Source organism: Ursus americanus, chromosome 27, assembly GCF_024610735.1.
Source record: "Ursus americanus isolate L20-20 chromosome 27, mUrsAme1.1.p, whole genome shotgun sequence".
Taxonomy (NCBI): Eukaryota; Metazoa; Chordata; class Mammalia; order Carnivora; family Ursidae; genus Ursus; species Ursus americanus.
In genome coordinates, this window is record NC_142153.1 from 31,671,554 (window position 1) to 31,699,418 (window position 27,865).

Below are 27,865 nucleotides of genomic sequence, written 5' to 3' on the forward strand. Positions count from 1 at the left end.
TTCCCATTTGACAAGCTTTTCTGCTCAAATCGGGGCGCCCACGTCCTCCTCATGAACCGAGGGTCCGCAAAACAGGACTCTCCGTTTTCTCACCAAGGCGCTGTGTGTGCACAGCACACCTCCGTCCGGGAATCAGCCTAATGAGGTTCGGAAGGGCGCCTATCAGCCAGACACACTCACTGTGCGGCTGCCCGGAGAGCCGCGGACGGAAGTGTCTCTGCCTCTTGGAAATGGGGCCAAGCTTTCTCCTCTCTGCAGCGGTGAGGCCTGCTGCCCTCCTCCTTACCATTCTCTTCTGTATGAGCCAAGTTCTACCAGGTAACAAAAGAAACTTTGCGGAAGCCTTGCTAAGAATCCAGAGCCTGAGACCTTACGGGCAGCCAGCAGTAGGAGCAAACTCGTCACCACCTGCGCCCCGAGCAGGGGGCTCACAGGAAATCTGGGGGCCCCAGGGGCTGAGACCTGCAGCCAGCTGGCTCATGGTTCCCCCCAGCAGCTCTCAGTTAGATGGAGTGAGGTCAGGGGTGTTTCAAGTGCTCAAAACCCTCTTTGCTACATCACTGAAGGTGGATTTAATTAGGCAAGTTTACCCGCAGTTTCTAGATCTAGATAACCAGAGAAAATGGGGCATTCTTCTAGGAAATCTTGGTTTCCGAAGTCCTCCACTTACTTGCAGTAAAAGTATCCTAAGGTACTTCCATAAGAGCCACACCAAAGCTGGAGGGGTCCCGGCAGAGGGACGGGCAAAGGGGGTCTCCTTGGAAGGCTTTCTCCAGTCTAAGACGTGTCCAACCCTCTGCTCCTTCGTACTGTTGGTCTCCTGCACTTGACTCTTGTCCCTCGAGGCTCCAACCCAACCCCTGGTTTTTCTTCCTCCTTTTCAACATCTAGTCTTTTAAAGTAGAACTTAAACACAGGCATCAGAAACGACACGGCAGTGGAGTGTGTCCGCCCTCATCCAGCCTGCAGACGTGGGTCTAACAGGTGTAAGGTGGCCTGCACAGACACGTAACTGGGTGGGGCACTCCTCATTTTCACCCAAGGAAGGGACAAGACACCCAAAACGGATCATTCCATTTCCTAGAACTGGAGATATGTAGTTCCGAGGAGGTGGAAGCAACTTCCTGCTCTACATCAAACAGCATGTCTTCCTCTCTGTTCCTGAGAATTCGGGACCTCACGGATGAGGAAGGGATGGGAAAACAGGCTGATGTGTGGAGGTGGACCGTCCTCTTATGGTTGAACACGCTGTTGATGGTTATGCTTTATGCTGTTTGCAAAAGGATACTCCCCAAAATTTCCACCAGAAAATATAATGGGAAGCATGCCTATTCTTGGTGAACCCCAACTATTCCAGCTAACTCTGGGTCTTAAAGGATTGCTTACTGCTAATGGGCAGGTCGTCCTTCAGGTTTGTAGGGGGGGTGCAGCTTGTAAGGCGGTGGCAACTTGGCTTCGGGAGAGCTAATCTGGAGGAAGCAGGGGCAGAGTTTCCGGTGTGGAGCGTCTGGGGGTGGGAAACCAGTGCAGGTGATCAGATATCTGTTAGGCACCCACAGAAGGGGACACCCTTTCTAGGAAGCAGGCATACAAAGACAGCTATGATGGTCCCTGACTCCCAAGAAGTTTGGCTGCTGTATTGCCCAGGGGAGAGTCACCAAGTCCCAAAAGAGAGCCCTGGCACAGATGAAAGAGAGATTTCCTAAGTGAGGAATAGACGTGACCAAAAGAAAGACAAAAGCCCAAAGCAACACAAGGTTTGAGTGCTTCAGGCCCTAAGCCTTCAAGGCTTAGGGGGTCTGACTAGAGAGCAGGCTTTGGAAGGAAAATCATGGTAGCAGTTCAGTACTGAGAGTGATTGAGGTTGTCTGTCCAATGCTTTCATCCTAATCTTTCCTTCAGGAATATTGTGTGTGTGTGAGTGTGTGTGTGTGGGGGGAAGTCTATCCACTAAACCACACTCACAAGAGTTTTGGGGTGAACAACAGTCTGGAACTATAGCCCCCGGCGTGGGGTTAAGCCACCCCATCCCGATGTGAAGAGCTAATATGTAAGAGCCTCACAGAGCATATTATGAATTAACTTGAAAATGCTTTCTCTTGTTTAAAGGGAAGAATAAGTATATTTTAAACAAATGCAAAAGTGTTTTTTTAAACACAACAAAAGAAATTTATCCTTGTTACAATGAGCACCAAAGCTGTGATAGGTACAGATACTATAAAATCATTCACTGTCGTTGATAAGATTTGATAGGTCTTGATGATCTAGTCTATTTCTTGTGTTTTAGAGGGGAAGAATCAAGGCCCTGAAAAGCAAGTGCTTTCCCCTCGCTGAAGGAATGAGCTCCCTGTCACCCAGGGCTTGGTCCTCACCTCCCCCCCACAGAGGTCCATTGTGCTGCCTCCTTCCTCTGACTCTAAGGGTGAAAGGCGATGCCATATCCAATGACATTAACTCAGGAGCACACAAAGCTGCTGACTTCAACGTAAAAGATAAGTGTCCACGTGGCTTTGCTAGAGACCCTTCTGCTAAGTACATAATAAGCGGTCATCCTCGCTAACCATATGGGTTGGATGGAAGAAAGTCCCTATCTCCAGGAAATGAATGCTTTTCATCAAGTCTTAAAACTTTTAAACAAGTCTTCCAAACTTTGAAAACTAATCCATTTTTTTGGTTGTTTTCATTGTCACTGATGTAAAATAAAGGAAAGTAGTGTGATGGTTAGAAAAGCAGAGACAAAAACATTTCTGATACCCGTATTGGGATGTGGGACTACAGGACACGTCTGTGTAGGGGGTGGGTCTCTCCTGCTGCCCTTAGGTGTCATTTGCAGTGGGACTGACGCTTTTCTTTTAGAAGCCAGGAGAGGAGAGGGGCATACAGAGTGGGAGCAAGAGAGGGAAATAAATGGGGCTGAGGCCACAGAAGTTTTACCTCTGTTCCTCTCCCCTCCCTCCCCAAAGCATTAGGTGAGCTTGGACAAGTTGTTCCCCTTCCCTGGGCCTCGTTTCCTCATCTGTAAGAAAACTCATGAAACCAGATCATCTCTTAGGTTCACTGTATCTCTAGCTTCCGTCTCAGAGGCAAAGAGTCGATATGACATCATGTAATATACATGATTCACCAGCAAAGAACTAAAAAACAAAACATAAGAAAAAATGCCCTTAATGGGACTTGGATTCTTCTCAAGAGTGACAGTATGTCATCTTTTGCAAAGCTCCTTTGTGATTTAAAAATGCAATGCTCAGTAGTGAGTTGCAGCAAGATTGCACACCTAATTCCAAGACACGTGTGCCGACAGTAACAACCAATTTCCATGCAAGCATGTTACAGGACAGGCGGCAGCTCTGATTAATGCCTTCCCACTCACTGACTGAACACCTGCTGTATGCCAAGCCTTCAGCCGGGTTCTGGTATGGACAGAGAGGAATAGGCTGTGATTCCTGTGCCCAAAGAACTCCCCCTCAAAAAGTGAGGTGGACCAGGAAACCACGCCATCAGAGATGGACGAGTCCAGGAATAACAGGGTGTTCCAGACTGATCTATCCCGAAGACAACTCATGTCACTGGTTCAGCCTCTATAATATACTCCTCTCCTATGATCCTAGTGGCAACGGGCCAGTTTTAGCCCACGGTAAATGGGGGCCTATCTATGTATAGTAGTTGAGTTAATTTACAGATAAAAAGGAGAGATGTACAGCCTAGGGAAAGAAAAACTCAGATTGCAGCTCCTTTCTACGTAGTGCTTGGCACTTAGTTTGATCATTGATTTAAAACAGAAAACTGGGCGCCTGGGTGGCTGAGTTGGTTAAACGTCTGACTCTTGATTTCAGCTCAGGTCATGATCTCAGGGCCAGGGGATCAAGCCCCACATTGGGCTCCCTGCTCAGCACAGAGACTGCTAGAAAATTTCTCTCTCCCTCTACCCCTGCCCCTCCCACCACTCACGTGCACACTCACACATGATCTCTAAATAATAAATAAATTAATATCTTTAAAAAAACCCCAGAAAACAAAAAACGTACCCTTAAAATTATTTCCCAGTTCGCATTTTCAGTAAAAATCTGATGTTGATCCTCGCCTCCATTAACTAACTGCCGTGGGAGCACTGAAGAGTTGAATCAACTGAATGCACTGGAATTTCAGTTTGATTCATTCGACAGGCATTTACTGAATGTATATAAATGCCCTTTACTGGTGTGAAGCTCTTCAGGGATTGGCCTTTGTGTTTCAGAAGACAAACACCCAGAAGTGCCCGTGTGGGAACCTCTCTTATTGTCAGCAAAGAGCTTAAGAAGTTGTCATGGAAAAGGTGCACTTTGTTACATGTGGAGAGGACTCAAAAGTGCCCCCTTCTGAACCTCAGCACCTCGTCGTGTGTGTGGCTCACCCCCACAAAGTAAGAGAACACAGGTCACACACTATTCCATGTTTTTAACAACTGTATTCGTTCAGCCCTTACGAAGAAGCGTTACTGCAGCGCTGTCCAGAGCCCGCTGGCAACCTCCAGGGCCAGCTTCAGACGGACAAGGGACGCTATCCCTTCACTAGATACGTGGGGATGTAGTTCCCCTCCCCGGGGAAAATATCCTCACTGACAATTTCCCTGAAGTATCTTCTCTCTTCAGATCTGTATTTTAGTTCCACTTTTTTTTTTTTAAAGATTTTATTTATTTATTTGACAGAGATAGAGACAGCCAGCGAGAGAGGGAACACAAGCAGGGGGAGTGGGAGAGGAAGAAGCAGGCTCATAGCGGAGGAGCCTGATGTGGGGCTCGATCCCGGAACGCCAGGATCACGCCCTGAGCCGAAGGCAGGCGCTTAACCGCTGTGCCACCCAGGCGCCCCTTTAGTTCCACTTTTGAAAGATACACACAAACACAGAGATTTCTCTAGCAAGGGTCTTCTGCTTTGGGAAAATCAGCAGCACAAGACTGATACGACGTAAACTGATCTCTGCCCTCAGTATAGGAGAGAAGGAGGGGGAAAGACCGACTTCAGCGTACGCCCCACAGACCTTCTGAGGAAGCGGGGTCATCCCTGCTCCGAGGCTTTCGTTACTCAGATACACCCAATATTGCCTCATTTTCAAGGATGCCCCGAATCCAAATTTTGAGTGAAAGCAGATTTTTTAAGCACTGCTTTAAGAAATTAAAGAACAACAATAACAACAACAAGCCGCCCAAGGCTGTTTCCAGACACTCGTACCAGGTAATTCAAGAAAAATCCAGGGGGACATAAGCAGTTACAATAACCCTCTTTTCTGTGCAGCCAGGGGCAGATTCAAGGAGGTCTGTGAGCGTCCAAATGGCGCCTGCCAGGAATTCTGCCTTGAATCGGAACTGCAGGCCGGGAGATGTTTAAACGGCCAACCATGCTGCCTGCCCATGGGGAATGAGCCCCTCATCGAGCCGACTACACCCAAGGAATGATGAACTCTTTTTGAAGCTGTGTGTTTCTGTGGACGGTTAATTCTTCACTTTGCGCACGCTCTCTCGGTCTCTTATTTCTGTCTTCTCACAGGCATTTTTATTGAGTCCTGAATAAGTAATAAAGCGAAACTAGCAAACACAAGACCTATTTTAAAAATTCATACTGGGGGCTCCTGGGTGGCTCAGTTGGTTAAGTGTCTGCCTTCAGTTCCGATCATGATCCCAGGGTCCTGGGATCGAGTCCCGCATCAGGCTCCCTGCTCACTGGGGAGCCTGCTTCTCCCTCTGCCTGCCACTCCCCTGGTCACGCTCTGCCTCTATCCCCCACCCCTCTGTGTATGTGTCAAATAAATAAATAAATAATTAAAACCTTTAAAAAATAAAAAAATAAAAATTCATATTGTACATTTTCACCCCATTACTGTTTGTTTCCCATCTTTCTATTGGGTCTGGATGAGCTCCCCCAACCCTTCATCTGAGGACACTGCTCCCCCTTCCACTGGGAAAATGTGGAAGGCTACCATGCAGCCTTGTGGGGTGTCCCTCCCTGACAAAGGGGCAACGGACAGGAAACTTGCACAAGCAGATTTCCCCACACCAGTCAGACTTCACCAGAAATCTGAATCCTCAACAGAGCAACACCCATCCGGGTACGAGACAATCCTCTACATTCTTTCCAAAGGTAGTGCTCCTGGGCTGTCCTTGTATTCTCGGCTGAGATCCATGCAATTCCTCAGATTCCCATCTCTTCCTGGGCACGGTTGTTCGGCTTTTCCTTCCAACCTGTAAAGCAGTGTATTGCTTCCTACGCCTGCCCTCACCGATTCCCACAGAGTTAGTGGCTTTCCACTCATCCGACAGTTCTGTAAGTCAGAACTGAACCAAAGAGCCAATGACACGGATCTCAATGCGTTAACATCAAGGTATCTGCAGGGCGGAAGTCCCCTCTGGAAGCTCTGTGGTTCCCTTTCTCCGTGGTTAGGGCAGCAGCAGTGGGCGGCTTCTGGGCACCACGGGCAACCTGTCCTTAAAGCCGAGCCGGTCCTGCCCACATCCTGACACTCAAAACTTACCTTCTGCCTCCCTCTTCCATTTTTTTAGGAGCCTTGTCATTACATTGGGCCCAGCTGATCCTCTCCCTATTTCAAGATCAGTTGATCAGCATCTTCAATTCCACCTTCCACCTCACTCTCCTAAGCCATGCGAGGCGACACACTCACAGGTCCCAGGGATGCATGAAGGAAGAAAATGTGATGTATGTACACACGCACACACACACGGACACACACACACATCATCCAGTCACAAAAGTAAGGGAATCCTGCCATTTATAGCAATACGGATGGATCTGATGGCATTTCACAAAGTGAAATAAGTCAGAAAGACCAAGACAAATACCGTCTGATTTCACTTATATGTGGAACCCCCCCCCCCAAAAAAGAAAAAAAAAACCTGAACTCATTGATATAGAGAAAGATTGGCAGTTGCCAAAGGCAGGGGTGGGGGTGCATGGTGAAACGGTAAAGGGGGTCAAAGGTACAAACCTCCAGTTATGAAATAAATAAGCCCTCAGGATGTAATGTACAGCACTGTGACTACAGCTAATGGTACACGCAGTTTTCAAAACTCACAGAAGTGTACACTACATTTTGGGGCGTCCGGCTGGCTCAGTCAGAAGAGTGTGTGACTCTTGATCTCAGGGTCATGAGTTCGAGCCCTGTGTTGGTGTAGAGATTACTAAAAGAAATAAACTCGAAGGAAGGAAGGAAGGAAGGAGAAATAAAGAAAGAAAAAGAAAGAAAGAATAAAAGGAAAGAAAGGGAGGGAGGGAGGAAGATAGAAGGTTTACTAAAATTTAATGAGTAAAATTTTACTGTGTGTAAAGTATATTTCAATAATTCTGACTTAAATTCTGACTTAAAACGAATACCATCTCTGTTGCCGTCTTAGGACCATTTATCTACCTTCTAATAACTGTGCCTTCTTTTCACTAAGCGGGAGTGACATGATGGAACTCATTTATGAGAATCTGCACTGTTTCTCCCCCAGAACATGGCCTTCCTGAGTAACCACAGCTTCCGCCCCCATGACTTCCCTGTACCTTTGAGGCCTGGTGCAAAGACGGGCAGATAAAAACCTGGAGGAGGTCCAGTCATGCAGAAAACCTACCTCATCCTCTCTCACAGTCCAAAGTATACAGCACTGTGTACTGACTCTGGGCAGCAGACAGAATCCTGTCTGGCCCTGCTCCAGATGCATTCTAGAACCTTAATTTCTTCCTGGGTTCATTCAAAGTCAGCTGCAACCTGATAATCCTACAGTTGAACCTAAGCCCTAAGAATTGGCCCAAATAGCCAGAGCAAATCAAACCTTAAATGAAGATTTAGATGCCATAAGCCAAAGTTCTTTATTTTTTTTTAAGATTTTATTTATTTATTTGAGAGAGAGAGTGAGAGAGCAGGGTAGGGGGCAGAGGAAGAAGCAGGCTCCCCACTGAGCAGGAAGCCAGATGTGGGACTCAATCCCAGGACTCTGGGATCAGGACCTGAGCTGAAGGCAGACGCTTCACCGGCTGAGCCACCCAGCTGCCCACATAAACCAGAGTTCTTAATGAGAGAGGGTTTTGCCCCTGGCACATAACTGGCGATGTCTGGAGACACTTTAGTTCTGACCACCAGAAAGGTGGGGCTTCCATCTGATGGCTGGGGGTCAGGGATGATACAAAACGCCCTACAGTGGACAGGAATGACCTTAAAGACAGAGAATTACCTGTCCACAGCGCTGTGGTTAAAAACCTGCTCTAGGCTTTGACACAATGAGAAGAGTGCAGCCTCCCTAGGAGAGCCCAGATCACCTGTAAATAGGGAGGCGGCATCCCCCCACTCCCGCATCTGTTCTCCTCAATTCATGGACGTGCAGCACATGGAAGTAATTTTTGGACACTCCACCATGCTTATTAACATTTTTTTATTCTTACATACTGTTCTTCTCTTGTTTTTGCTTCTCCATCTTTTCCTGTGCCTGACAAATTCCTGGCCCAATGAGAATCAGGTCTGATTTCCCAAACGAATCTGATGAATTCATTCCCAGTTCCATACTTAGTCTTTGTATATTGCCATGGAACTCTGTTTCCCTAAATGACTTAAAATCTGTCAAAGAAATTATAAATGGGTTTACCACAATCACATAAAGCATCTGCACGTCAAAGAAAATTAAGACTATTCCAAATGTAGACCATTGCTGTCACGGTGGCATCACTGTCTCCCATGGCTACTTCGTTCTGGTGTCCCTCTTCTCCAGGGGACACTGGGTGGGACAGGGACTGGGCAAACTGCACTTCCCACACTCCTCCACTCACCTGCTTGCAATGAGGTCACAACACACGTTAGGTGCTAGAGGGGAATTTGGAGTTTGGAGGCGGGGGAGGGGTTCCCTTCCTCACTTTTGCTCCTGTCACCATTGCCACAGCAGCAGCCAGCCTCAGCATCCCCCTTCCTAGGGCACTGCCAGAACCCATGTCATCATGCCCTCACAGAGACACCGGTGACTAGTTCCTGCCCCTTTTGCACAGCTCTCAGGACTGACGGTGAAAAAAATCTCTCCTCAGAGCTCCAGGGGTGCCAACGCCGGCTGGGCAGCATGCCCCCCCCGCCCCGAGGCCTGAGAACCAGGGGACCCCTCTGCAGGCTCCTGGTCGCTTCCATTTCAATGTCCCCCTGAGGGGTGGCACCTGCTGCCTGCAATTATCCCTGGGGAAGCTCAGCACTTCGTTGAGCCCTTTCTTATCTGTGTAACAAATCCGGTTTTGAACCTGTTCTAAATACGAGTACATTCTAGTCTACTGAGTCCTGGCTGATATAACTCCTACTGTCAAAGCCTCTACCGCTGCCTCTCCTGTCACTGCTGCTACTACTCAATCACCCTATTAATCTGGAAGACAGACGGGTCTAGCTGCCCAACGGATAAAGCGACAAAGCGTAATGAAAACTATACTTCATCACTCCCAACTGATAGATCAAGTAGGTGAAAAACACATTAAGACTAGAGAGGATCTAAAACAACAATTTGTAAAGTAAAATCTAGAAGACATATGTTCAACTCAAAGCAGTATAAATGGGACATATAATTCAATTTCTCTTTTCTACACAACAGAAAGAAGAACTGACCCAAGGTCCTCAATCGTTCTAAGTGGAAACAACACAGACAAGTACATTTGCTGATCACGCACTGTAACTGGAATTTAATAACAAAATGAAAACTAAGGTAAGAAAGCATAAAATAATTCAAAAGTGTTCCTAATAACCGGAAAGGAAATGATAATGAAGATCCTCCCCGTACTGGCTTACCTAGCAGATAAGCTGACATTCCTAGATAGTATATAGGATTATTATGAAAAACAATGTAAAATGTAAAATTTTATTCAACTAAATGGAATGATAATTCTGGCAATGACTCTGTTCCACAGTGTATCCACAGAAACATAATTTTCATGCTTCCCACTACGCACTAACAAAAGATCATCACTAAAATCCTCTTAGATATCTGTTTAAATACCCACCAAGGATTTTAGTATAAAATCGAGGACTTAAAGTGCCAGTTGCCTCATTATTTAACGTATAACACACTGGTAGGTCCGTATACATGACAGTACAGTTATGCTTATTTCTACACTGCAATCAGTGTGTGTTGGGGTATAAATAAAGAAGAAAATAGTAAAGGTACAGAATGAATGAAAAAAACCAGCTAAATAAGCAAGGCAATATTTTTAAATAGACAGAGGTATGGTTGATCGAGTGAGGTTTGGTGGCAGGAGGAGGGGGATGAGACAATGATCGTTGCTGGGTTGAGGCAGTGGGAGCTGAGCAAAAATGAAATGGCCACACTGGGAGTGAATCAGACAACGCGTGAGATTCACCTAGGCTCAAATCCAAAACTGTGGTGGACGGCCTTTTCTTCCTGGCACGCATTGCTCTGAATCAGATGGCCGTAAACCATGATCTGTCTGAAGCTCTGGATGAAGCAAAGAGAGGAAACAAAGCGAAACCTCCAGGTGGATATTTACTTTCTTTCACTGTGATTCTATAGCTCCTACTGACATGAGATGGAATTTGTGACTGAGCCTCGTAATTGTTTGTGTCTGCTTCCTCATTATGGTTGTTACCACTAGCAATGATTTTTTTTCCAGCAGGATCTACAATGTATCATACAGCTTTATTACGGAGTATTCATTGTTCTTCCTTCTTTCAACAATGAGCATAAAGTTGAAAAAGAAACATCAAGTGTTTGTTTATCACAGGGAATACTCTTGAACCAATGATTTTTTTCATGATATTTCTTTATTCTTTCTCTCTCTCTCCCATCCCATCTCTCTCTCTCACACACACAGAACACAAACTCAGATGCATAATTGTATGCAAGGAAGGGTCATTTGTATGGTGGTTTTACATATTTGTACACATTCACCTCTTTAACACGTGGCTGAAAAAGACCTGAAATACAACTGTGACACCTTTAGTATCCTCACACCTGAATTCATGCCCTATGAAAAACTTGCTAGAGGACAGATACATACTTGTATTATTAGCTAGCTATTGTTGCATAATATAGTACCCCAAATTTAGTGACCTAAAATAATAGGCATTTACTATCTGAAGAATTTGTGTGGTGAGGCTCAGGTGAGTGCCTCGGGCTTGAGGGTTCTGATGAGGTTGCTGTCCAGCTTTTGGCCTGGATTGGAGGTTCATCCGAAGGCTGGACTGTGGGTGGAGAGGAGGAATCTGCATCTGAGCTCACCCGTGTCATTGGTGACAGGCCTCAGGTATTCATTAGCTAATTTCTAGTCATCGGTCCCTTTCCATAGGCAGCTCAGAACATGGCAGCTGGTTTTACTCAGAGTAACTGAATAAGCCAGTGAAAGGGTTAGAGACGGTGCCCAAGATGGAAAAAAAAATGGTCTTTTTATAACCCAGTCTAGGAAGTAACATCCCATCCACCTGCTGTAGCCTATTCACATGTCCAGCCTCTTCGAAGGAAAGGAGTTGCACACAGGCATGAACACAAGGAATCAGGGATCACTGGGGACCATCACAGAAGCTGATAACTGCAATATCCAATAGATTAGATTTTCATCCAGAAAGTGCAATTTAGGTTCAAAGTACAATTATTGTTAACGATTATTCTGCCAAGAAAGCAAAGGACATCTATACTGGGGAAAGTTTCCCTAAGTCTTTAGCTATGATTGAATTTCAGTAGTGGGATTCCAAGCAATTTAATTTTTTCATACTTTTCAGCATTTTCTAGATTTTCTAGAATGCCAGGTATTAATTATAATATAAACATTTGAAGAAATAATAAAAATCTATTTAAGAGGCCAAAAAACCTAAAACAAAGGTGGAAATATGCTTTCAACATAACAGTGTTGCTATAAAGATAAAATGCCAACCTCTTCTGAAGCATGCTCTGTACCATCTTTGTTATGAAGCCTTTCCTGACATTCTCATTACCCCTCCCCACTCCTACCCCTTGGTAGAAATAACCAGGAAAATAACCATTATCTCTTCTGGGTTGTGTCCTTTACATAGCCTATTGCTGGCACCCACTCAACTTTCCATCTCCCGTTGGAGATCCATACACCGATCAATCTGGTGTAGCCCCGGTTTTTTTACTGTGCTGCCTGGTGCACAATAGATACATAACTTATGAGCAGTGAGTGTACACACGTGTGCACATGGAGAATAGCAGAGAACACAGCTGACAACGAGGAGGTCCTGAATCTGTGGGAAATGGACCGCATTACCTTCTGCTTTCTCATCCATGAGTTACCACCACCTTGTGTACTTTGGCCCTGGAGATTTCCTGTGGAAGACTTATTCCCTTTTTGTTAGGCTCTACTAACCAAGAACAAACCACAGGCCCGGGAAGCATTATAAATAGCCATGCACCTGCCATGCTCAGAAACCCCAGGCTCCAAACATGTTGATGCCTCTTTTCTTCATTGGCCGTTCAGCCATAAGACTCCATGTACTTCTCTTCATGCTCCTCTTTTTGACCTTCTTATCGCCAGGTAAGGTGGTGGCTGATTGCCAGGGCCTGCCATCTAGAAGTCTATCTGGCAGGTCAGATGAGACCCTGGATTCATAAAGCTGATGTCAACAGCTTCACTAGGACTCTAATGGGGCAAAATAGGAAACAGACCATTCCTTTGCCATTACACCCACTGCCTGGTGCAGTCCCATTCTGCTTTACCCTTACTTCGTGCCTTGGGATGCCCTGGTAAGGCATGACAGTTCACCTGTAGACAAGCAGATCTGAAAGGATTGGATTGCAGGGGCATCTACCATTGTATCTACTCACCAGGTCAGAGGAAGGGATGGATGAAATCCCATCAACAGGAGCTAATGCTAAGGGTACGTCTTGGGGAATCTGTCATAGCAGTACTTTGCTCCTGAAGGAATTTAGAGATTGAGTAATAATACACAATTATTGAAATTAATTGAGTAATAATACACAGCCCTTGTTGTGGGAGAGCTATGTCCATAGTTGTAGAAGTAGGGTGATCATATGTCTTTTTTTTTTCATCCCAAATAGACACTTTGGGAAGGTAAGTAAATGGAGCACTGTTATAACTGTACCACAACAGCAGACATAAGTTAGAAATGTCCCAGGCAAACTGGCCACAGGGTCACTCTGTATCAATGGCATAGACACAGAATAGGGTTTCAGAAAGAGGGTTACAGTCCCCAGGGAAGCGTTACTGAGAAGACCACGTGCTGCTCTGTATTCTAGGAAGGGATTCTTATGACAAACAACAATCACACAGAATAGATCCCAGAGCATAAGTATAGTCTTGAATAATGAATCAAGTAGGAGGAACACACGCTTTGGAATACTCATGCATGAACTATGTAGGAAGAAAATGGCCGAGACGGGAAATAGAGACATTAGCAATAAAGGTGATGCTCTGCGATCATAAATCCTTAGTGCTAAGATGGTCATTAAAAGTTACCAGGTTCGGGGCACCTGGGTGGCTAAGGCAGTTGAGCATCCGACTCCTGGATTTTGGCTCAGGCCATGATCTCGGGGTTATAAGATCGAGCCCCTCAATAGGCTTTGCACTGGGCATGGAGCCTGCTTGAGATTTTCTCTCTCTCCCCCTCTGGCCCTCCCCCCCTCCTGCCCTCTCTCCCTTAAAAAAAAGTTATGGGTTCAGGGGCATCTGGGCGGCTCAGTTGGTTAAGCATCTGACTCTTGATCTCAGCTCAGGTCTTGATCTCAGGGTTGTAAGTTCAAGCCTTGCATTGGGCTGCATGCTGGGCACAGAGCCTACTTATAAATAAATAAATAAATAAATAAATAAATAAATAAATAAATAAATAAATAAATAAATGAAAGTTATCAGGTTCAAACTCATCATTTTCAGATGAGATGACTGAGGTCATAAAAGTACTTCATGATTCTAATTTAAGTATCATACGTACATCTGAAGACAATATGTCAGGGTTGCAGAGTGTGATAATCAACTATGCAGAGTTTAGTTTGTACGTCACACAAGATGAGCTGGTGTCATCTGGACCAAGCATGTTAGGAAAACACATATTAGATGAAATAATCTTAATGCTTGCACTCGGAAATATTTTCTTTTGGCATTAAAGGAGGATTTGTTTAGAACATAGTAACTACTAGGCACTGTTCTAAATTTCATATTGGGTAGTAAGGTATCAACTAAGACTATCGTATGCACTGACTAACTATAAACTATGACTAAAATAGAGAAGTATTTCCTGCTTTAATGGAGCTTCCAATGTTAACCTTCCATGTTGTTCGCATGCTGCTATTTTTACCCTCTGCTAGATTTGTTGACAACTTTAAGGATAGGCTGAATCAAGAACAGCGCATTCATTTCCTCATGATGAGAACAGTCCATAAGTCAGAAAAGCACGGGGTTCTTCAGTCTATAAGCCCCTAACCAGGGAGGAGCTCTGAGACTCGAGTAGTTCTGATGCTGCCCTCTTGCTCTTTCTCCTCCAGTAGTCTCAGCTCTCCCACCTATTCCTTTTGCTTCCATATCCTCTTCTTTCACTTTCATCCCTCCTTCTAGGTCTTCTGTGGAAAAGACTGCCATTTTGTAGTTCTGCCCCTAACTTCTCAACCCCCAAATATTTTTTATTCAGTTTCAATAAAGTTATTAGTCTGTCATCTTATATCTAACAAATATTATCTTCCAGGCACTTTTCTGAGCTTTAGCCCTAAAAAATAAGTAAACCATATCACTATACATAAGGATCTCAAAGTTACGGGAGGAGACAAACAGAACTGAACGATTATATCAAAATAAGTGAAAAGTTAAAGCATGAATGTTTGGGAACATGGGGTTAGAGAGGAAGAGAGCAAATTCTGTGAGATTAGTTAAAGGAAAAAAGCCCACAAAACACTGATTTTATGAAAGCAATCATGATTGTATCACTTGTAAATGAAAGATGATTTGCTAAGTGAATCTGAGGACCGGACACATGAATGGACATGAGTAAAGACACCAAGATGTGACGCTCATGGTGTATTTCAGGTTCAGCAAGCACCACGTTGAGGCGAGGTGATTGTGCCTGAGGGCTGGCAAAGAGAATCAGAGGCAGCCCACAGAGGGTCCTGAGGGCACATGCTGAGGGAGGAGGAGCTCGCCATGTACTGGCTGGCTCTGAAAATGGAATGGACAAACTCATTTGCATTTAGAAACATCTCTTTAAGCAATGAAGAAGGTGGGGCAGCCTGAAAGGGAACGATCATGGGACTTTACCTACAAGAGAGTATGACTAAGCAATAACTCGGTGAAGAGGAACATGTGAAAGGAACACGTAAAAGCTATAACTGATTATAGTTAATGAACAAATGAATGCACTGGAATGATAATTCTTGGGTTCCTGAGAAAAGTCAAAGGGCATTGACCCAGAAAGAAAATACAGTAAGGAGAATGTTTGTTTTTATATTTCTTTGTTTTTGAGATTTCAGACAAGGACAAAATCAGGGTCAGTTTCAACATCTTAAGTTTTGAGAACCTATGCGTCTTTCAGGTGTAAGTGTATAACATTGAAAATATGGACCTTGTATTCAGATGAGAAATCGGTGCAGGAGTTATATCATTGTTCAGTAATAAATGTCTAAAGCTTCAGGAGTACCTGGGAATGCTTGGGGGAAGCCAGTAGCATGAAAAGAGAAGACAAAATAGAGAAGATGAGAAAATGGAAGTAAGGAGATGAGAGGATAAGAGGGAATTGGAGAAGAAAAGGGAGAGAATACCATCGAGAGAACCAGAAAAAAAATGCCACACATACTGAGCGAATGCAGGAAAGTTGCTAGGAGTCTGTCAGTGAATTAAGAAAAACATTGAGTTGGTGAGCATCAAACAAAGTCAACTAACAGTAGCAAGACTTTCAAGAAATCACATGTCACCCAAAGATTCGGTAATGTTGGAATAAAATAAGGTCATAGGTTATTTTCACAAGTTTCCCTCAGCTTTATTGATGTATGATTGACAAATCAATCATTTGTAATGATGATGGAAATTCATGTTTTTCTGGTTGCTGACTATTGTAAATAATCTTACTATAAAACTTCTCTCATATGTCTTGGTTTCCCTGGAGTGCCATCTTAGGGATAGAATGGAGTCTTATAATATGAATCTTCAGCTTTACTAGGAGAAAATACACTCTTCTCAAACTTGGATGAACCCAAGTTCCAATTTAGGAACCCATCAAGTGTTTGAAAGTGGTAGGGATTAAAAATAGATGTAGAATTGAAATATTCGACAACAAAAGTAAATAATTGGGAGAAGTTAAATAATTATGACAAAGATGTAACGTCATTGCATTATATAAGGATAAATATTTTGACTAATTTTAGACTTTGCTATATTAAGAACATATGTTTTAATTTCATGAGAACTACTACAAGAATGGGAACAAAAGTTTAATTTCCCAACTAATAGAAAAGAAAGAGATGATTAAAAATAATCCAGTAGAAAAGAGAAACTGAGAGAGAGAAAAGGAATAGAGACTAGGCAAACAGAAAGCTAAGTAAGATAGTAGAATTAAACTCAAATATATTAGTGATGACATTAAAGTGCAAATAGGTTAATTTTCTACTTCAAATCAAGGATAATTAGTGCTTATTTTAAAGATCAAGCAACTAAACTCAACTGTATTATACTTAAAAAAAAACAAACAAAAACCAAACCAAAACAACAACAAAACCAAAAGCCCACCTAAAATGAAAGCATTCAGAAAGGTTAGAAGGAAAAGGAAGATGTTATGGGCTAACTTGTGTCTTTCCAAAAATGCATCTGTTAAATCCCAAGACTCCAGTACCTCAGAAGTGACCATATTTGGAGACTGGGGTTTTACAGTGGTGATTAAGTTAAAATGAAGTCATTAGGGTGGGACCTAACCCAATATGACTGGTGTTCTTGTAAGAGGAGGAAATTTGGACACAGACACATACAAAGGGAACACAGTGTGGAGACACAACGAGAAGATGGCCATCTACGAACCAAGGAGACGGAACTGATCCTTCTCTCAAGTCTCTCAGGAAGAATCTGCATGCGCTACATCCAACTACAGAACGCCAATTCCTAAGTACAGCCAAAGCATTTATAAAAATGGCCGTCTACTCAATCATCAAGCAGCTATCAAAATTTTGGAAGATCAAAATTATTAGTGCATTAAATCAACACGTTGCGCACTTCAAGCTTACACAACGCTCTCTGACAATGCTCTCTCAGTAAAACTGGAAAAAATAAAAATAATAAAATTTTGCAAAATTGGAAAAAAATTCGTTTAAGCCAGAAATCATTAGCAAAGTTATAAATATTTAGAAATGCAGAAATACCCTTCTGCAATAGGCATGCATCAAAGGAAATCCCAAAATGAAAATTCGCAAATGAATCATACTAAAATAAGCTATATGTCAAAACTGAGGGATGAAGGTAAGTTAGAATTTAGAGAAGCAAATGAAAGAGACACAAATATATAAAAGAATCAACAAGACAAAAAGTTGGTATTTTAAAGAGTAATACATTTTATAATAATCCGGGGACAGGGATCAAGAAAAAATGAGACATACTTAAAATAACCATCTCAGGAACGTCTAGGTTTGAATTCACAACAGATGCTGCAGAGGTTCAGAGAAAATAAAAGGGTATCATACGTTTGTACACTGCACCCCGTCCCCTCTTGTACTTCTTAGTGACAATTCTTCCCTCTTCATCCTATCATCCATTTTCTTTCTACTGGATTATTACCATTAGCATACAAAGATGCTTTTGTTTCTCTGATTTTAGGGCAAAACCTTTTTTTTTTCTTTCTCTCTTCTTCCAATGCTATCGCCCTTTCTTGGCTTCATTTGGCAGTGAAACACCTCAAAATAGTTGTCCATATTTTCCACCTCCAGTTCTTCTCCTCGAATCCTTAAAGATAGCCTGAGCAGGCACTCTCCCGACCCCTCTCCCTGCTACTGAAGCTTTGCTTTTCAGTCACCAAGGGTCTCCACATCGCCGGATCCAACGGTCACTCACCACAAGGTCACTAACCCTTGTGACCTGGCTTGGCTCATCACCAGCATGAAGACAGATGTCGCTCTCTTCTTCATCATGTATTTTCTTCAGTCGGCTTCCAGGGGAGCACATTCACCTGATCCCCAGCCCAGTCCCCCAGAGGCACCTCCCTCATTTCTTTTGCTACTTCTTCCTCTTCTCCCAATGTTCTCCATATTGGAGAGTCCCAGGGCTCAGTTCCTGGTCTTCTTCTCTTCCTTCTCTCCATCTACTCCCTGGAGCCAGTCCCATCCATTTAAACTCTCCTCCTGGACCTCTTCTCAGCTCCGGGCTTGTAATGAATACCCAGTGGCATAATTTATATCTCTGTTTGGACGTTTAATTTCAAAGGTAATATATCCAGATCTGAACTCCTGGATTTCCTCCCCTATGGTTTCCCCCTTCACAGTGTGCTGCGGCTGGCACTCCATGGAGCCACTCTTGGCTCTTCTGGCCTTAGGAGGTCTCCCTCAGGGCTCTTGTCCATGTCCAGCCTCAGAGAGCAGCTGCTCCACACTCCGTGAAAGGCCTGAGTGTCTACAGAATCTCCCTCAGTTCCCGTGCCCAGCCCTGCGGCAGACTCCATTAGGCCTGTCTACCTGTGCTCCTGTGACTGGAGGAGGAGTGGATTTTCTCAGCTTGTCCTCACCCGCTGCAGTGGCAGGCAGCTGCTGGTACTTAAGGGGAGACTTTGTAATTCTCCTGCTCGGGTTCAGGATTCTATACTCCTGTCCACCAAACAGGTCACAGATGGTTCTTGCCCTCTACCCAATCTCTCTTAAAAACACTCAATGGAAGGGCATGAAAAAAGAGTGAGTCTGATGTATCTGGGACCAAGTGATACTATGATTTATGCTACAAAAGCCCACACCCAGACCCTGAAAATTTGTCTGAAGTTCAGCTGTTTCCCTCTTGGCTCCAGCAGTAGCTGATTCCTCCTGCTATTTATCCACACATACAAGCACCTGTGGGTCCCCTCTTTTATTTTTTTAATTTTTTCCAGATTTATTGAGATGTCATTGACATATAACATTGTGTAAGTTTAAGACAAACACTGTGATGATTTGATTCACCTATGTATTATGAAACATTTACCACACACCATAAGATAGTTAACATGTCCTTTACCTCATATAATTACCATTTTGCTGTTGCTATGGTGAGAACACTACATCTCTACTCTCCTAACAACTTTCAAGGACACAATACAGCATTGTTAACTACAGTCACCATACTGTACATTATCTCCACAGAACTTACTCATCTTGTAATTTAGAGTGTGTGCACCTTGACCAACATTTCCCCATTTCCCCACCTCTCAGCCCCTGGCAGCCACCATTCCCTCTGTTTCCATGAATTCGATATTAGTAGACTCTACATATAAGTGAGATCATACAGTGTTTGTCCTCCTCTAACTCATTTCACACGGCATAGTGCCATCGAAGTCCATCCATGTGGTCACGAATGGCAGGCTATCATTTTTATATGGCTGAGTTATATTCCATTGTTACATACATCACAGTTTCCTCATCCATCATCTGTTGATGGACGCTTAGATTGTTTCCATGTCTTGGCTATTGTGACTAATGCTGCAATGCAAATGAGAATGCAGATATCTCTTTGAGATAGTGATTTCATCTCCTTCAGATATATACTCAAAAGTGGGATTGCTGGATCATATGGTAGTTCTATTTTTAATTATTTGAGGAATCTCCATATTGTTTTCCACAGTGGCTGCACCAATTTACATTCTCACCAACAGCGCACGGGAGTTCCCCTTTCTCTGCATCCTTGCCAGTAGTTATTATCTCTTGTCTCTGTGATGACGGCCATTCTAACGGATGTGAAGTGGTATCTCACTGTGGTTTTGATTTGCATGTCTCTGATGATGAGTGATGAACACGTTTTCATGTACTTGCTGGCTATTTGGTAGTCTGCTCTGAGAGGAGAGTCTAGTCAAGTCCTCTGCCCATATTTTAATTGAATTGTTTGAAGGTTTTTGTTTTTGTTTTTGTTTTTTTTTGGCTTTTGAGTTGTATGGCTTCCTTATATACTTTGGATATTAACCCCTTATCAAATATATGGTTTGTAAATGTTTCCTCACATTCTGTAGGCTGCCTTTTCATCTTGTTGATTATTTTTTTTAGCTGTGCAGGAGCTTTTCAGTTTGCTAAAGTCGCACTCACTTATTTTTGCTTTTGTGGCTTGTGCTTTTGGTGTCAACTAAATAATCATCTCCAAGACCAATGTCAAGGCAATTTTGTCCTATTCTAGGACTATTGTAGCTTTGGGTCTTACACTGAAGTCCTTAATCCATTTTGAGTTAATTATACACTATATATACATATATATATATGTATATATATATGACATATATAATGATGACATATATATAATATCAATGACATATATAATGTCATCTGCAAACAGAGACAATTTTACTTCTTCATTTCCAATTTGGATACCTTTTATTTTTTTTTTTCTTGCTTGATTGCTCTAGCTAGGACTTCCAGTACTATGTTTAATAGGAGTACTGACAGCGCAAACACTTGCTTTTTTTTCTGATCTAGAGGAAAGCCTTCAAACTCCACCACTGAGAATCTTGTTAGGTGTGGGTTTGTCGTATTTGGCCTTTATTATGTTCAGGTATGTTCCTTTTATACCCAGTTTATTGAGTATTTCACATGAAAGGACACTGAATTTTGTCAAATGTTTTTTCTTCATTTATTGAGATAATCAGATGATTTTTATCTTTCATTCTATTAATGAGGTGTATCACATTTATTGATTTGTATATGTTGAAACATCCTTGCATCCCAGGGAAAAGTCATTCTTGATCATGGTATATGATCCTATTAACATATTGTTAAATTTGGTTTGTAAGTATTTGGTTAAGAATTTTTGGATCTATGTTCACTCAGAATATCGACCTATAGTTTTATTTTCTTATATTGTCCTTATCTGGCCTTGTTATCAGGGTAATGCTGGCCTTGTCAAATGAGTTTGGGAGCGTTCCCTCCTCTTCTGAATTGCTCAAATCCTGGTCCATAAGCAGTCGTGGGGGTCTTGGCTATTGGTGTGGACTTCCATGGCTGCAAGATCTCAGCATCAGTGGGCACAGCAATGGAGGCCAAAAACAGGGATCAGACCAGAGGTGTGCAAGTCCATGGCCCCAAAGTGCAGGCATGGCATGGGGGTCAGGTGTGGGGGTCTCCACTGATGTCCTGCAATTGAGAAGCTACAGAGGCTTAGGCTGGATGCTGGTGTAGGTCCCCAGCTCTGGCAGGGGGCAGAGCAGGGGAAGGAGTAGGAAGGGACCCAGGTGGCTGGCATCAGTGAAGGAGAACCCCTGTGGGGTGACAACCCAGGGAAATGTGCAGGCGTCTGTGGCGGCTGCGCTGGCCATTGGTTTCTTCTACAGCAAAAGTTGCTGGGGTTCTGGCAGAGCAGGTCACTTGGGACAGCAGTCACCAGCTTCACGTGGCCGTTACAGTAGCCCCTGCTTTTCTCCTCCATCCCTAGCCACCTCCACACATTGCTGCTTTGCCAGTCTGGAAGGGGTGGGCGTGAAACGGAAATGGGTCCTTCAGGTGGTACCCCAAAGGCTGAGGGAGCTGGTTACTCACCTTCCTCCCCTTCCCTGGTAGGTGGGCTCTCTCTAGATGGGGGCATCCCTGTTGGTGCTGAGCGGTGCTGACCTGGAGGATGGAGTGTCACAGGCAAACCGAAGCTGCTCTTCTATCCCTTTCTGTGCAGTTACTCGCAGGCTTTTTGTCTCACTGTGTTGCTCTGATGTTTAAGTGGACAGCAGAGCTCTTTCAGGGTGGTTTATGCTCATGGATAGCCGTCTAACTGTTGATCTTCGTGGGGGGTTGGAGGCTGGGGTCTCCCACACCACCATCCCGGTGGTGTCACTCCCCCTCCCTTTCAGTAGGACCCTGTCACTTTGGATTTTAGTTAACTCGCTTTCTGGGAGAACGCAGCTCCGTGCTGGGCTTTTAAGTGAATTATTCAGCTTGTTCTCTTGGTCAGAAAAAGAGCCATTTCTTCTGTAACTTTTACATCCTAAATAGAAGTTCACTTCTATTCTTTTTCAAACCCCATCTGTTGGAGAGCATTATTATTACTATCATCAGTTTACTGGTATTTACTAGAATTCCATGTTGACTCTGAGGGCAACTTCTTTCTGTGTTAAATTCTTTCTTCATGGTGTATGTCCTCTAGGATTTCCTTTGCTATAGAAATCTTGGTGGTAAATCATTTCAGTCTTTATCTGTCAATTTGTAAATGTTATCCTTATTCTGGAAAGAAAGCATTACTGAGTACCCAATTCTACACCAGCGGTCCTTTTCCCTCGCAGGCCATTCTTTTTTGGCTTTCACTCTGCTGCCATAGCTTAATTATTATTATTTTAATTATTTTTTTAATTTTTATTTTAAAATCTATTATTATTACTTCTAAATTAGTATTTCAAGTTTTTGTCCTTTTTTTCAATGTTCCTATAATCTAGCATTTGTTTTATGACTTAATGTGAATATCTTTTATATTACCTGTTAGGAATGCCTTTTTATCTTGATTCTGTGGATTTGTATTTTTCCATTATTTATGGAGAATCTCTTTAAGCACTGCCTCCTCTCGTTCCTCTCTTGTCCTAGAATAAATGTGAGACCTTGTGTCTTAGTTCTAAGTTCTGGGTAAATCATTTAGATATAGCTCTTTGTTCACTAATTCTCTTGTCTAGTAATTGGTCATTAATATATTTATTTCTTTCAAAAATTTTTTTCATGTCTAGAAGTTTCTATTTTTCAAGTCTGCCCATTTATTCTATCATCTATTTCCTTGTTTGTGCAGCTTTGTGACAATAGGCTTTATTTCTTTAAACAATTTGATACATAGACGTTTAATTATTTGTCACATTGGCAGTGCCAGTACCTTTAGTCCTTGAGGGTCCAAATATGTTGTTTATTTCATTAACTTTTGCTAATGGTGCCTTATCTTCCTGATGATTTGTCACAGTGAAGGCTTATCTTTAGTTTGCCAGTATCCTTGGGTCTAAACTGAGAATGTGTCTCTGTTACCATACAAAGCTACCATTGTGAAACCTCCTCCATGTTTACTTGAGTACCCTACCCCAGCCAGCCAACCAATCCAGGGGGCGCGCTGCTTAAGCTTCAGTTCACAGACTTGTCCTCGAAGGAATGAGTACTCTAGGAAACTGCCCTACCACTTTCAAGAATAGCAATATTTCAGAGCTCTTCTCTACGATCCATTTATTCTATAATGGCAGTCACTTGAGAGTATCTAACTTGCAATTGTGGCCAAAGCCTAAATCGTTCTTTCAATCAGATCATATTTGTTTAGTATCTTTTAGGAATTTCTGTTTCTGATGTACTGATGGTACTCCGTGGTTCTGGGCACTCCTACAGACTCGTTCAAAAACGCTACCTACATAATTTGAATGGCATTTGAGGAGGAATAGATGAAGAGGAAAAGCAGTAAGCTCAAGCCATCACTGACTTTTCTTCTTATGACTCATAGCGTTGTTCAAAATTTTCAGAACTATATTAATATAGTATCAACAGTGGACATTCTTCTTTCCCCTCTCATTTTAATGGGATTAAGGTTAGTATTTCACTATGAAATGCTATATGGATTTTTGTGTTCAGATGAGTTTTAATTTGGTTAAGGTAATATTCTTTTCTTCTTATTTTTAAAATAACATTTATCAGAAATCATTGATCAAATTGGTTTTCTTTTCAATTCTCCCCTTATGAATATTTAAATTACTTGATCAATGGTGTATATTGCATATGTTATTCTGCTACAGCAAAGAGGAACATTATCACCAAATTTTAATCTAAAAATATCGTCTTACCATTCTGAGCTAGGAATGGCCTCATAGGCAAATATAAATAAAAGTAATGTGATGACTGAAAAATTCTTACTTGTTTGGGTCCCTCCATTAGCGAGTGGACCCTCCGTTACCTCATGGGTGGGAAATCCTTGACACTACGCAAACTCTCAATACAGAGGAGACACCAACTGAAGCTTAACTGTCCTCTTCTACGTCTTTCGTAGGTGGCTTATCTACTCTGCACTCGTTTTATTTTGAGGATTGCAGTGCCAGGTCATCAGCTCTGGTGTTAGACAGTTTCCTATCCAATTAACTTGGCTATGGTGTAAATCATCTGGAGAAAATAATGGTCTGGATGTGATGACAACTTTTCAGCTTTTTAGATACAATTGAAAGGATTGTTCAGAACATCCACGAATTTATTTATCCTTCTGTTACACTCAGTGACTAAGGTACACTGAGTTAGGTAGATCACACCTAGATTCAGAGAGAAAAAAATAACTTCTGCTTGTTTCTGAGCTGACTGAAACATGAAGAAATGGATTTATGTGTCTGTAGAACAGACACATTAGTACCACTAATATCCACACAATCTGTTTTCCTGAAACTTCGCCAGACCCTTCAGCTACCAGATAGGACAAAAGAAGGAGGTGGGAAAGGTAAAAAACAAACTAACAAACAAACAAAAAAACCTGAACATTTTAGTTTATTTTTTATGATTTATTTGAGAGAGTGGGAGTGCATGAGAGAGAGAGAGAGAGAGAGAGCGCGCGCGAGAGCGTGTGCACAAGTGTGGGGGAGGGGCAGAGGGAAAAGCAAGCTCCCTGCTGAGCAAGGAGCCTGATACCTGGCTGGATCCCTGGACTCCAGGATCATGACCTGAGCTGAAGGCAGACGCTTTTTTTTTTTATAATAATCTTTATTATATTATGTTAGTCACCATACAGTACATTCCCGGTTTCCGATGTAAAGTTCCATGATTCATTACTTGTGTATAACACCCAGTGCACCATGCAATACGTGCCCTCCTTACTACCCATTAATGAAGGCAGACGCTTAACCGACTCAGCCACCCAGATGCCGCAAACTGACCATTGTAAAAGAAGAATGAGCACGTAGACTGTTAAGGGAGATGAAGTAAGAGGACTGCAGCAGCACGTACGGGGACCTACAGGCTCACTGTGGTCTGCAAGCGACATGGGATCTTCATTCTGTCTTACCTCATCTCATGTCTTACCGAACTTATTTTGTCCCATAATGCTCAACCTTCACAGGTCTTTCTGTTCTTCCACTAAACTAAGCAAGGGACCTTGCTCTTGCTGCTCCATACGCCTGCAACGCCCTCACAGGAATATCTGCTTGTCTTTTTCATGCCCTCATCAGACCTCAGCTCAAATGCTACATCCTCAAAGAGCCTCTCTTTGTCCCTTCTATGAACTGCAGACTATATCTGCTGGATTACTGTATTATTTTATTCTAAACGCCACTTTCTGAAATTATTTCAGCCACCTATTTTTGTTTGGTTGGATTTCATTCCCTGAAGATAAGTCTTGTGAGAATAAAAAACATTCCTTCCATTTTCTCTGTTCTGTTGTTAGTGCAAAGAAAAATGTCTGCTGAATAGAAGATGCTCAGCAAATATTTGTTGAAGGGCCATATAAAAGGAGTAAAACAATGAAGAAATTGGTATATTTAGAACATAGATGTGAAAGGAAAATGAAATGGGGTCAATTATGTCAAGGGGTTTTAAAATGGAGCTGGGAGGCCGTTTAGGAGGTGGGCCTTATGCACGTCCTCACTTGTGGAACCATGAACTTTTGAACTGGGCCAAACTGCAAATATTCCAAGGACTCAGCCCGAACACCTGCAACTTGCTACAGTAAGAGATTTTGCTTAGTGAGATCCTTAGCAACCAACCAGATCCAGCCAAAATTAGCTTTCTGCCACCAGCACCAATCAAAAATTCTTTGTGAACAATGTATACAATGCATTCCCATTTTGCTTTAAAAACCTCTGACTTTTGCTCCCTAGTAGGACAATATCTGGGCTGCTAACCAAATCTCTGTACCCCAGATTGCAATTCTTTGATCCCACATAAGCGCTCTTGCTTAATGATGGCCTCCTCACAATTTCATGTGGACACGTATTTTGTTCATCCCCTTGTTGTTCCACTGTGACATTTACCAAGGTTCTTTTTGAAGCATAAATTAGCAATGCCACGAACTTATAAGGAGGGAGGGGTTTGTTAACACTTGGGCTGTTGGGTAAAAAAGGACAGTGGAGGTGACAGAACTGAATAGAGCTTTTGTCTAGCTTCTTTTCTCCACATAGAAATGCTCATATCAGAACCCTTTTATTCTCACACGTAACAGTGTTTCAGGGCTTACATTCCACTCATGAACTAATTATTTCACTGCCTCTCTTCTTCTGCAGTAAGAAGTGGTTTGGCTTCTGGTGAAAACCGTTGTTTAAATCTGTCTGGCATTTGCAGAAGAGACATCTGCAAATTAACAGAGGACCAGATTGGTGCCTGCAGAAGAAGATGGAGATGCTGTAGGTCATGGTGGATTCTTATACCAATTCCAACACCACTTGTCTATTCAGATTATCAAGAACCCCTTAAGCATAAGTTGAAATGAAACGAGGAAAAGCATCAAAAGGAAGTTCTTTGCATCTAAAATCATTGGAATACATATAATAAACACTTCCAGCTTTATTGCCGATTCCTACTACCCCTTGTCAATAAAAATAAATATGGATTTCAAATCTCCAGATACTACTTCTTTGTGACTCATCTTCAGATTCAAACAATCTCTTTAAAAGTGAAAAAGCCCATTTATGTAACAAAAATATTTTTTGAAGTTGTCACCAAAAGACCAAGGGTTTAACAAAAATATTGCGAATGAAGATACAGTTATACACAACATAGTTAAATAGACACACACGGTACAAAATAGAGGGGAAATACAGAAACCAACAGGGGTGGGAAGAGCTGTAGGTTGGGAAAAGGGAGAAAACTGGAATAGGGCAGGAGGATATCATCTGGGATAATACATAACGATTTTCACTGTATGGCTGATAACTGGAAGGAGATGAAAACAAGAAAGGACAGGGAATGAGAGCTTGAAGACCGACAGTAATGTATATTACATAATCTAAAAGGAAAAACCTCAACCAACAAAGAGATTTTTACATTTCCCTCTGAAGAAGGAACACTGTGATCATTAAGACATTCTCAATCTTTTACCCCGCGAGACAAATAACTCCCCGTCATAGGACCGACACATTTTACTGTAAAAATACAGAGGCGTCTTTCAAGAGCATGCTGTCAGTATCCCTCTCTGTATAGACTTTCTGCTGCTGTATAACTCCTGACTGTGAGTCATCTTCTCATCAGTGTCATGAGGTCTCATTTTCCTGTCCAGAGTCGGAAGACCTCAACTCAACAACATACCTCAAAGTAGACTCTCAGGAGTCTTAGTTTTCGCTAAGAGAATTTTGATGATTAAAGAGATGTGGTTTGGTGTGAGGACTCCTTTCTTCTATAATGCAGAATCTATGAATTCTTTTTGGTTTTGTTTTTAATTCTCAGAGCGTGGACCTTTTCCACAATAATTTGGTAGAGTCTTTTTTTAAAAAAAGATTTATGTATTTATTTGAGAGAGAGAGAGCCAGAGACAGAGAGACAGAGAGACCACAAACAGCAGCAGAGGCAGAGGGAGAAGCAGCCTCCCTGCTGAGCCGGGACCCCAATGTGGGACTCGATCCCAGGACTCCGGGATCATGACCTGAGGTGAAGGCAGACACCTTCTAAGCCACCCAGGCACCCCTAATTTGGTAGAATCTTAACTCACTTTAGGGCAAAACTGACCTTAAAACATTGGAGATGTACTGCAGGTCATGAACCGAGTGCGCAAACAGTGAAAGATCGCGATGGTTTGCTTTCCATTTCTTCCTCCTCCCCTCCTCTCTCCACTATCGGGAATAAACTGGATAAGC

At 42.7% G+C, this 27,865-nt stretch overlaps 2 protein-coding genes across 2 annotated transcripts; both read left to right on the forward strand.

Moving 5' to 3' along the window:
- The first annotated feature begins 230 nt into the window (after positions 1-230).
- On the forward strand, positions 231-5,432 carry DEFB108B (defensin beta 108B). Its single transcript, XM_087856330.1, has 2 exons — positions 231-318; positions 5,272-5,432. Exons 1-2 carry the CDS (start codon positions 231-233, stop codon positions 5,430-5,432), a joined length of 249 nt encoding a protein of 82 aa, XP_087712456.1.
- Positions 5,433-5,885: 453 nt separating this feature from the next.
- On the forward strand, positions 5,886-26,505 carry LOC148107649 (uncharacterized). Its single transcript, XM_087856331.1, is given in 5 exon segments — positions 5,886-6,114; positions 11,108-11,250; positions 12,283-12,361; positions 12,364-12,495; positions 26,300-26,505. Coding segments are annotated over 5 exon segments (789 nt in total).
- Positions 26,506-27,865: the final 1,360 nt, after the last annotated feature.